This window comes from Bos indicus, chromosome 11 (genome assembly GCF_029378745.1).
Source record: "Bos indicus isolate NIAB-ARS_2022 breed Sahiwal x Tharparkar chromosome 11, NIAB-ARS_B.indTharparkar_mat_pri_1.0, whole genome shotgun sequence".
NCBI classification, from domain to species: Eukaryota; Metazoa; Chordata; class Mammalia; order Artiodactyla; family Bovidae; genus Bos; species Bos indicus.
This window is the reverse complement of record NC_091770.1, coordinates 78,315,067-78,327,623: the sequence shown is the minus strand read 5'-3', so window position 1 is coordinate 78,327,623 and position 12,557 is coordinate 78,315,067. Positions and strand designations below refer to the sequence as shown.

The following is a 12,557-nucleotide window of genomic DNA, read 5'->3' as shown; positions in this document are numbered from 1 at the left end:
ATATTAGAAAAGGATTTTGCATTGAAAAAATAAATAAGCAATTCTAGAAAACTCAAGCCTGCTTTTAGTTCATTACAATGAATGAATTCTGGCATAAAACAATAAGCCTCACCTGTCAGGAAAGGAGAAGACTGGTGAGAGAGAGACAGACAAAGAAGGAAATCCCAGAAGGTTCCCTGCTGCCTGTGAGATGAGGAAAGATAGAAAGGCTTGTGGGAGAGGGAACCCAGACAGAAACCTCAAAAGGTTTCTCACTATCTCTTAGAGTAACAGAATTAGCTGGTAAACTGTTAAGAAAAAAACTTAATTAGTGAATAACAGCTTATTAAAAAAAAACACATTTTTACTAGATGGTCACAGAAGCATGACCTTCTAACTACCTGCCAAAAAACCAGACAGCCTAACCCTAACCACTTTTATTCTGTATATCTGACATTTCCACTAAGAAATGCCTGGATTTAAGCTTTAGATCATTTAAAAACCCAGCCTCTTTTCCCCAGAAACCTCAAATACCCCTCCACTTATCCCCCAAATAACTGAACTCTCTGTACTACTTCTGATCATGACCCCCTTTTTAAAACTGCAAAAATGTCTTTGGGTTTATCAACTACTACTTAGAAAGGGAGGAAAAAAGTCAATTTGTAAATACATACTCAATGTAGATCTGGAAAGTAAAGTGTAGGATCTAAACAGAATTAAGGTAAGGGTGTGACTCTATTTGGCATTAAAAAAAAAAAGTAAGTTCAAGTCTGTTACAGACTAGGCTGAAACACTGTTCAACTTGCTTTTAAGATATGTTATCCTACTTTCTAAAGACCAAAGAAAACAAGTAACAAGAAAAAAAACAAAAGCCCTTTGAACTGTTTCTTTTTGTTTACCCAGAGTGTAAACAAGGCCTAAGCAGCCACTGCACTGCAGTGAGGCTACAAGGTCTACTTTTAACTAAAAAACTATTTCTTCTCTCAAATTTTCTTAGGGCCCAGAGTTTTACCTTAAGCACTGGACTAACAAGTTTACTTTGGCAATACTTATGCTTAAGCGCCTTAACTCACCCTTAAATCAGTCCTCTGAAAATGACAAACTCTTTGGAAAACGCTGTTCTGAAGAAGGGGAGGGTTAGCTAGCTGCAGGGTGCCCTCTTGTGGCCCAGAGGAGTGACTGGACTCTTTTTCTGCATCTGAAGAGCACAGCATTGGATGGAGTGAGTCTCATTGAAGGTCTACCAAAGTAAAATAATCTCCAGGAGCAAGCGGTTAATTACACATCTTAGGTCTGTTCATGGTTATTTTCTATTATCAAAGTCCACACGATGTTAGTACTACAGAACATGACAATTCAAAAATGTGACAAGGGTTTTCATAATCAATTAAAGTTTTCTAAATAGTCATTTAGGTATATGGAAAACTAAGTATTTTTGATGCCTTAAATTATGTAATGATGAAGTTAAATGGGATGCCCCAAAGAAAATCATAAAACAGGACTGATAAAATCGAAAGTATTAGGAGTGCTCACTGTGTGCTAGTCATTCAAAGCTACAATCTACAGAGAAGACTAATATAAAATGAATACACTGTAACCAGTATTATAATAAAAGTATGTATAAAGATCCATGAGAAGTCAGATGAAGTGATAAATTTTACTGCAAATAGCAAACAGATAAAGAGCCTTTTTTCAGTAGAGTCCTGCAGAGGATAAGAAGTTTATTAAGCAAACAATGAACAAGGAGAAATTTTTGTGAGAGAATAGTGAACAATTAAGTGTGGCTAAAGCAAACATAGCATACATATATAAAACAGCAGGACACAGATCAAGGAGAACTCTTTTCTGATCAAAGTTATTACAATCCATTACTAAAATATAACATTATCTAACTGGGTCAATCTAATCAACTAGACACAATAATCCCACTAACATTACTGCTAAAAGTTAAAAAAAAAAAGGCCGAGATTTCCACAACTATAGATTTTAAAAGCCCACATCATTTGGAAGATATCGCCACTATTTTCAAAAGATTTACAGTTAATAAACAAGTTTCAATGGCTCAAAGACTCAAAGTGAGATACACATCCTTAGTATTCATAAATATTTACCTCTCCCATTCCCCGAGATTCTAATGCAAGAGCTTGAAAATCATGATTCATTTCATCCACAGATCAAACCTGTTGAATAACAAAAACAAAATTAGAAAAAAAAAATCTTAGACTGCATCAACTATTTTTATATTACATTCTGCTATTACTGATGTTACAGTATGAGCTGAGATGGACAAGAATACGCTTCTCTATAAAGATAGGTTTTCCTAAATAGAGCACCATAGCAATTAACACTAAAATTTGTGGGAAAACCAGGAGGTTTAAGGGTTCTTGGATTATTCTGGGTGCCAAAAAGAATTGCTACCAGTTTCTTGAGCAAAGGAATACATGGGAAGTAAAGAACAGAAAAAGTGAGCTCAAGAACTACAATACAGTTATCTTTTTTGTGTGTGGCTGTGCCATGAGGCATGTGGGATCTTAGTTTCCAGATCAGGGATTGAACCCTGAACCCCTGCAGTGGAAGCACAGAGTCTTAACCAGCCCAGAATCTTCCCTGCACCATCAGGGAAGTCCCAACAGTTATCTTCTTTTTAAAAAAATGTTGTAGTTCCTATTACAAAATTATTACTTTGTACTACTTTTTTTCAGTTTTCAAAATTTCTCAAAATTATTTGTAGATCTTATACCAATGATAAAAAATTAATCAGCTTTGATATTTTTTAATATTCAAAAGTTCCCTTAAAAACAATTCCTTTCCCTACAATTAGCAAAACAGCATGGAAATGGCACAAAAATAAAAACAGAGATCAATGGAACAGAATAAAGAGCCCAGAAATAAACCCATGCATTTACAGCCAATTAATCTACAACAAAGGAGGCAAGAGTATACAATGGAAAGAAGACAGTATCTTTAACAAGCTGGGAAAACTGGACAGTTAGTTACACATGAAACACTGAGGTTAGAATATTATCTCATATCACATAAAAAATGAGCTAAAAATGAATTAAAGACCTAAATGTAAGACTTGAAACCATAAAACTCTTGGAAGAGAACACTGGCAGAACACTCTGACATAAATCACAGCAGTATTTTTTGGATCTGTCTCCTAAGACAAAATAAAAGCAGAAATAAACAAATGGGATCTAATTAAAAGCTTTTTGTATAGGAAAATCGACAGACTGAGAAGACAACCAACAGAATGGGAGAAAAATATTTGCAAATAATATGACTGACAAGGGGTTAATATCCAAAACAAACAGCTCATACACCACACATAAAAAAAACACCAAAACCCACCCCCTGCAAACAAAAAAAAAACCCCTACACCTCAAATCAAATAATGGGCAGAAGACCTGAATAGACATTTTTCCAAAGAAGAAATACAGGTGGTTAACAGGCACATGAAAAGATTCTCAACACCACCAATTATTAGAAAAATGCAAATCAAAATGAACTATCACCTCACAATTATCAGAATGGCTGTCATCAAAAAATCTACAAATAACAAATGTTGGAGAGGATGTGGAGAAAAGGGAAGCCTTGTACACTGTTGGTGGAAACGTAAACAGCCGCCACTAGGAAAACAGTATGTTGGCTCCTCAAAACACTTCACTCCTGGGTATCTAACTAGAAAATACTAATTTGAAAAGATACATGTATCCCAATGTTCATAGAAGCACTGTTTACAATAGCCAAAACATGGAAGCAACCAAAATGCCTATCAACACATAAATGGATTAAAAACATGTGGTGTTTACACACAATGGATTATTACTCAATCATAAAAAGAACAAAATACTGCCATTTGCAGTAATGTGGATGAAGCTGAGAGTATTATGCTTAGTGAAGTAAGTCACAGAAAGTATTGCATGATATCACTTATAAGTGAAATTTTAAAAATAATACAAATGAATATATATGCAAAGCAGAAACAAGCTCACAGATACAAACTACTGGTTACCAAAGGAAAGGGGGGAATGCAAATTAGGGGTCTAAGATTAAGAGATACAAACTACTATGTATAAAATAGATAAGTAACAAGGATATACTGTACAGCACAGGCAATTAGTCGTTACCTTGTAGTAACTTTCAATGGAGTATAATTTATGAACATAATCAATCACTGTGCTGTACACCTGAAACTAATAATGTAAATCAACCATAATTTAAAACAAGAATAATTCTTGTCCCTTCTCCTCAAACTAAAACTACAGCATATTTTTCTTTTCCCATTTCTAACAGTTTAAACTGCTTTTTACTGTTCATGTGACAATGTGTTCTTAAGTCATAGTCTCTTTGCCTGCTAATGTTAAGTACCGCTGGAGAAAACGATTCAAAACTGAAGCCACTACAAATTCACAGCCTTCAAACTCTGGAGCCTTACAATGTAATCCTATTTAGTATTTTTCCCAGTCAGTCCTCTCTCTTTACAATTTCACAGTATTTGATATTACAGTGCACTTCCTCTCTTCTTGTAAGGCTATTCTGATGTTAGGCATTCTCTTACAATTCTTTTTACTTTCTTATGTGTCTAGTTACTTCTCCTCAGGCTTCTTCACAAACTCCTATTTGTCTACTCAACTCATAAATGTCAGTGTTCCTCAGAATTCTACTCTTTAGCCCAAGCAATCTCATCCACTCTAAGTGCTTTGATACTTAAATGGTATATCCACAGGACTTCACTCCCAGTTTGTATTTATAAATCAAATCTCTCTCCTCTTCAGTATTTCCAAATATTTCCTTTCTTCCATTCCCTGGAGGTACCATAGGAAATTCCAGTCTTACTCTTCTGTATTCTACACTTATAAATTATTTCCTTTCTTACACCAATATCCAATCATTAAAGTCAACCTCCTACCTTATTTAAATCTAATTTTCAGTTGTCTGGTTGGTCAGACCACCACCATCTCTTGCAATCTTCTATCTTCCCACCCTACAATCTAATCTCCAAAATGTGATAAGCTACCATTTTTCTAAATTGTACTCTGACCATATGAATCTTCTCCTTAATGTGGCTTAGAAGGGGAGAGAACTGGATTCAAATTACAGTTTTGACAGGTAGTAGTTCTGTAACTCTAAACAACTAACCTAAATTATTTTTTCTCAATTTCTGTATGGAAAAATAGCAGCAGCAGCTTCCACACGGCACGCTGTGAAAAGTGAATTAGGTAATATAAAACAAAAGTCTGGTTACGTAAGCATTCAAAAGTTAGCTATTAGAAAATTCTTCAATTGTTCCATCAAATGGTACGTGAACAACTGGATGTCCATATGCAAAAAATACGAACTTCAACACACACCATGATATAAAAATTAACTCAAAATGGATCATACACCTAAATGCAACACTTAACATTATCAAACTTCTAGGAAAACAGCAAAGCTGTGTGACCCTGCATTTGGTAGTGAGTTTTTAGATCAACATCAAAAGCAGAGTCCACAAAAGAAAAACTTATGTCTAAAAACTTGATGTCAGCAATAAAAAAAATGTTCTACAAAAGATGCTGATAAAGAGAAAGAAAAAACAAACTACAAATAGGAGGAAAATATCTGCAAATCATATCAGATACAGGATTTGTGTCCAAGATATACTTAAAACTCTTTAAGAAAAATAAGAGAACAAACAACCCAATTAAAAAATGGGCAAAAGATCTAAATAGGTATTACATCAAAGAAGATATATGGAAGATATATGGATAGCAAATAAGCCATCCTTTTCTCTTAACTTGGTAGAAGAGCTGGATTCATTAACAGTTCTTAGAAAGTGATAACTTTATTCATCCTTCCATTAATAAGCTTTTACTAGGCATATTCAATGTGCAAGATTTTACAGAGAAAAGAATGAATTAAAATATGATCACTGTCCTCAAAGAATTTAAATCAGTCACATTTTCTGGTAATTGGAAGAGTAGCTCCTATCAGGCCAAAACCTCCTGCATTTAACTCTGGACAAAATGGGCTTTCCTAGTGGCAGTGGTAAAGAAGCCACCTGCCAATGCAGGAGACGTGGGTTCAATCTCTGGGTCAGAAATCTCCTGGAAAAGGAAAAGGGTAATCCACTCCAGTATTCTTGCCTGGGAAATCCCACAGACAGAGGAGCCTGACAGGCTATAGTCCATGGGGTCACAAGAGTTGGACACGACTTAGTAAATAAACAACAACTGAAAAAAATATAAAAACAAATTGAAGGCAATGGAAAATAACAAACTGGAGGATAGTCTAGAACTGAATTTTGTGCATAAATTCAACTCAGATGTTTAAACAATCCCTGAACTGCATTTGTGTGGGGCTGACTCCAAACAGCCCAATTATGGATAAAAGGACTAAGGAGAAATGTCTGCTGCTGATGTCCACAGAAGTTATGGAAATTTGGGGTTTGAGTTCCATGAGAACAAAAACAATCATAAAGACTAAAACAATCCAAAATTACGAGACACATAGAAAAACAGGAACGTGTGACCTTGACTAAGGAAAAAGGCAACTAATAAAAGACCAACCCCAAGATGACCTAGAGGTTAGAATTAGCAAAGATCTTAAAATAACTATTATAAATCTGTGCTCAAAGATGAAAGGAAAAACACACTAATAAATGAAAAAATAAATTCCAGCACAAAGAAAAAAGCAAAACTATATCAAATGGACCATCTAAAACTGAAAAATATCTTTTAAAAATTTCACTGCCTGCACTCAACAGTTGCTGTTGTTCAGCTGCTAAGTTGTCTCTGACTGCCTGACCCCATGGACTGCAGCACGCCTGGCTTCCCTGTCCTTCACTATCTCCCACAGTTTGCTTAAACTCAGGTCCATTAAGTTGGTGATGCTATTCAACCATGCTATCCATCTCATCTTCTGTCACCCCCTTCTCCTGCTGCCCTCAACCGTTCCCACCATCAGGGTCTTTTCCAGTGAGTCAGCTCTTCATATCAGGTGGCTAAAGAAGTGGAGCTTCACCATCAGTCCTTCCAATGAATATTCAGGGTTCATTTCCTTTAGGACTGATGGTTGATCACTTAACAGTAAGTTGAAAATAAAAAGTGAATTTGAACACAGATCAATAGTGATTTCCAATCTGACAAGGGGAAAAAAAGGAAAGAGAAATAATTAATGAGGTTGAAAAATTATTTGAAGAAATAATGGCCAGAAATCCCCTTATATTTGATGAAAGCAAAATTTACAAATTCACGATGCTCAATGAACTCCACGCAAAATAAATAGGAAAAACAAAAACAAAACCTCACCCCTATGCACTGAAAAGTGATGAACAAAGAGAAAATCCTGAAGGCAGACAGAGAAAAAAATTACAAAATGGGGAAAAATGATGAATGACCACTGACTTCACACTAGAAGCAATGGAAACCAGAATAAAAAGGATAAGACTTTAGAGGGCTGAAAGAATAAAAAATGCTAACCTAGAATTTTTATCTGGTGAAAATATCCTTTAAGAATAAAGCTTAAAAGACATTTATAGATTAAAAAGAAAAAAACCTGCTAAACAGATTTCCACCTCAGAAAGTCCTTTAAAAATTCTTAAGCTAAAGGGAAATTCAGATCATCAGGAAGGAAGAGCACCAGAAATGCTAAGTATGTGCATAATAAGTACAAAGGACTATTTTTTTTTTCCTCTTTATCTCTTCAAAATATATACCCCCACTTAAAGCAAAAAATTCATTATGGGTTTGATAACATAATAGTTAGATTTATGAACTATTTACATGCACATCCAATACCTAACTATAATAAATATCTCTAGCCATACCATCATGACATGGATTTAAAACAGAAGTTCGAGATCAAAGCACTCTTTTATCACTCAACATCTACAGCTGGCCCTCAATATCCATCCACATCTGCTTGTTTCACCAACCAGGGATCAAAAGTATGAAAAAAATTTCAGAGAGTTCCCACAATCAAATTCCCTGAGGGCTGGCACCTATTTACATAAGGCTGACATTGTAACAGATACTATGAGTAATCTAGAGATGATTTAAAGTACACCCTGTTGGAGAAGGAAATGGCAACCCACTCCAGTGTTCTTGCCTGAAGAATCCCAGGGATGGAGGAGCCTGGTGGGCTGCCATCTATGGGGTCACACAGAGTCGGACACGACTGAAGCGACTTAGCAGCAGCAGCAGTGTGCACCCAGATTATATGCACATACCACACCACTTTGCATAAGGAACTTGAGCATCTTCAGACGTTGGTATTGGGCTAGGGAGGCCCCTGGAACAATGCCCTGCAGATACGGATGAACAACTGTACATTCATAAATGTATTCTGGAGGGACCCCAATTGTAAGTAAAGGGAATCTCAGGCCAAATGTGTCCTACATTTCTCAGTCATGCAATCAAAGTTCTACATCTAACCGTGAACAATTCACTGTAATGTCTAGTATGGTCTGCTCAAACCATCTTTGACTTCCATTGTTTCTTTAAAATTTCCTAAATCGGGGAAGGGTCCATTTTATTTTTTTGCAAGTACTTCTTAAGATCTCCATACAGCCCTAAACTCAGTGTTCTTTATAATCTTTTTTACATCTGTGATTTTACTTTCTCCTATACCATGTATCTTACAGACCTTGTATTTTCAGATCTCCCATCCCATTACAGCCTCAACTTCTTCCAAGCATTAACTGTTTCCCAAACCTAATGGCCAATCATCTGAAAGCTTCGGGATACTGCTAACATACTATCAGGAATCAAGTATTTTCAATCACCTAAAGAGGTGTTCTAATTTCTTAGAAATGCTTCCATTTAAATGCTACCAATTTGACAATGCAGCCATATAACTGACTTCATAATTCAATTTATGAACATACATTAAATGATATTAAGCCCTGAAGTCTGGGCTCAATACACAAATACCATACCAATTACAGGTATTTAAAAAAAAAAAAACTTCTATGTGACATCTTACTTATCTGTGAGAACAGACTGTCCTTATTAAGATTAATTATTCCACTAGGGCCAAAAAATATAAAGATTCTTGTTACTTAGGAAAATAGTTATAAAAATGGATTCATTATTCTGCAATCCTGAAGAAACCATTATGAATAAATTTTACATGCAAGGTAATGTGTGTGCATACTAAGTGGCTTCAGTCGTGTCCGACTCTTTGCAACCCCATGGACTGTAGCCGGTCAGGCTCCTCTGTCCGTAGGATTCTCCAGGCAAGAATACTGGAGTAGGTTGCCATTTCCTTCTCCAGGGGATCTTTCTGACCCAGGGATCAAATCCGTGTCTCCTGAGGCTCCTGCACTGCAGGCAGATTCTCTACCGCTGAGCCACCAGGGAAGTTCCTAAGATGATGTGGTAGAGTACAAATAATACGTGATTTAGATTCAGAATACAGAGTTTTGAGTCTTAAATTCTGCCTAACCTCTAAATCTTATCTGTTGTGAAGATCAAATGTATCCAAGTGTTTTGTGAGTGATCAATAAAAAGTGCTCAACAAGTAACTAGTTGTTATTATTAAAAGCATCATATATACTATTTCTGAAATTCTTAGGTTGCTCAATGTTTGTGTCTCTGGTAGGAAACCTTCTGTTAGTATTTCAGCCTCCTGCCTTGTTTTCAGGTTCAATACTACTTGACTTGGAACATATTACTTCTGACCTTTCTACTTAGGTTGCCTTTAATCTGCAGTAAACTGTAGCCTCAGATAACTATGGCAGATTTTTAAGAGTCAATAAGCTCTAAGAAGGAAACTACCTCTAACAAACACAAACACATATTCTAAAGTTTCAATGCTTTCTTAGGAAAGCAATTTGGTATCATATATATAAGTTCTTATCTCCTGAACCAGTCTCCCTTACTTTGAAAATCAATCAGAAGAATAAAACCTAAATATAAAAGGGTTTTATGTAGAAAAATGTTTGTAGTAGTGTTGCTTACAGATCCTGAAAGTATAAACTGCATAACTGTCTCACAGTAAGTGATAAAACACAAGTATAAATAAAGTATTGTGTAGCTATTAACAATATTTGAGTTTGTAAGGACATGCTTATATTAATAGCAGCAACGTTAAGAAAGAGCAAAAGGAAATATACCAATATCTGTACAGTCCTTAAGTGATCAGAGCACAATTTGTTCCATCTATTTTTATGTTATTATAATAAGCCTGTACAATATACAAATGAGAGAAGACTTTTATTCAGAAGGAAAAATAGGAAGAAGAGTCTTAACATTTTCTCAGAAGTAAAAGCATCAGAGCTTTACCGAAGTCCCCCTTTCACTTACTTTTACTTCTAAGTTTTCATCTATGGTCCAAATAGATGAGGTCATAAGTTAAAAGAGACTCTAGACTGAGAGATGTCTCTTAGTTCTATGGATCCACATACTTTTGTGGTGAATCATGCCCTAGTGCAGAAGTCAACTAATTTTTTCTGTAAAGAAACTGATGGACAGTATATATACATTTTAGGCTTTACAGGTCATATGGTCCCTCAGCTTCTCAAGATACATTTGTAGCACAAAAGGAGCCATGGACAATAAGAAAATGAATGAGCACAGATGTGTCCTAATAAAACTTTATTTATGAACAGTGAAGTCTGAATACCGTATTTTTTGATGTGTCACAAAATCTTATTTCTTTTTTTCCCCTCAACAATTAAAAATTCTAAAAGTCAATCCTAGAGAGCAGTTCAAACAAAAACAGGTGCTGGGCCAGATCTGACACGTAGGCCAAGCTTTGCTGACCTGGGCTCTACTGCATTTACTCTTGATTGCTCCACAAAACATCAAATGCAGATAATCCACTCTCAAATTCGAGCAAACCCAAATCTAAGCATCAGAGCTTTGTTTTCAACCTTTCCGTTTATACTACCCCCATGAACATTTTTATTTTAATAATGAATAAGGATTTCAGATTACATTTAAACGTAGGTGGTGTTATCATTTCCTTTCAATAACGTGGGTAGGTTACAGGGAAAAGACTTTAAAACAAAACCCACAAAACAAGACTCAAGCTCAGCTTTTCAGTTTAGGGTGTAATTTATTTCAATCATAAGAAAGAGAATGGATGAGAAAGTGAGCAAAATAATGGGACAGAAAGAAAATAAACACTGTTTCAATTCTTCTGCAATAAACGTCATATTAAAATGAAGCTGCAGGAGCAGCGGGTCATACATATGCCACTAAGGAGGACTAAAATTTTTGCAAAACACCAAACTGTTATGTCGAACCACTATGTCTGCTGGAAATCAACTGAGGGCAAGGGAAAACAATCTGGATATAATGTAACAACTCTCCCCTGCATGGTTAGATGTAAGGGAGAAAGCAAACAACCGATTTCTTCCAACAAGCAATGAAGTAGCAGGCTCTCAGTTAAATAACACTGAACTATGTTCCCTTCAGGAAAATGTATCCAAAAATTATGGCACACACTATACTGCTTGGGGGTGTAAAGTCTGTTTTCAATTTTTCTGGCTTGCATTAAGCCATGAAGCTTATTTCCTTAAACAATTACAATTTGCTAATACAGAAAATATATAATAGAAACTTATCTAATACATAATAGAAACTTATCTATGGCCAAGACGGTATAATCTTGAGGTAAATATGAACTAAAAAGCTATAATGTTTGAGGTTATGAGTCTTTAACACAACTGTCACAAAAGAGTGCCTTATTAGGTTTTAAAAGTGAACAGTTTTAGCTAATTTTTCTGTGGACAGCATTATTACTAATTATGTAAGAAAAACAGATAAAGTACCATAAATAACAACTTGGTTAAATTTTTTGAGTTTTCGTATGTACTAATGCATAAACCAAAGTTTACAAATAGTCTGCATAATGAACCAAGAATATACATTATTTTCTCAGGGAACATCTGATCCAATTCCTTACCATATGCCTACCATAAAAAACTGGAATAGGAAATGGCAACCCACTCCAGTATCCCTGCCTGGAAAATTCCATGAACAGAGAACCTGGTGGGCTACAGTACACAGGGTCACAAAGAGTCAACTGAGAGACTGAGCACACCATAAAAAATAGCTGGGGGGCAAAAACCATTTAGAGCTACAATAAAAGGTATTAAAGCACCAGCACATAATACTAATCACATTTTCACAGCAGTATAATTAGTTCTATTTTAAAACCATAGTAGTTATTAAACTCTGCAATTAAAGGGGTGATGAACTATCTTAGCCACCAAAATGCTCAATATATATTCAATGAAAAGATCATTTTAGGAAATGTAAATTTAGCATGCATGCAGATCATGCATGCTAAATCGCTTCAGTCGTGTCTGACTCTGTGACCCCATGGACTGCAGCCTTCCAGGCTCCTCTGTCCATGTGATTCTCCAGGCAACAATACTGGAGTGGGTTGCCATGCCCTTCTCCAGGGGATTTTCCTGACCCAGGAATCTAACCCACATCTCTTCTATATCCTGCACTGGCAGGCAGGTTCTCTATCACTAGTGCCACCTGAGTTCAGTCATGTCCAACTCTGCGACCCCAGTGACGGCAGCACGCCAGGCTGCAGTTGGTCTATCACCAACTCCCAGAGTTTACTCAAACTCATGT

At 35.9% G+C, this 12,557-nt stretch overlaps 1 protein-coding gene across 10 annotated transcripts in view; it reads right to left on the bottom strand.

The window, feature by feature from the left end:
* PUM2 (pumilio RNA binding family member 2) overlaps window positions 1-12,557 on the bottom strand; it is a 116,517-nt gene that overhangs the window by 88,467 nt on the left and 15,493 nt on the right. For 7 of the 10 annotated variants that reach the window (XM_019970648.2, XM_070799096.1, XM_019970647.2 and 4 more), the window contains exon 2: window positions 2,091-2,159. In XM_019970648.2, coding sequence (XP_019826207.2) covers window positions 2,091-2,141 — 51 coding nt within the window. In that variant the 5' untranslated portion in view covers window positions 2,142-2,159. Of the gene's footprint in view, window positions 1-112; window positions 184-1,052; window positions 1,178-2,090; window positions 2,160-5,121; window positions 5,141-12,557 lie in introns of those variants that run through there. The other 3 variants (XM_019970651.2, XM_070799097.1, XM_019970657.2) reach the window with 3 other exon arrangements.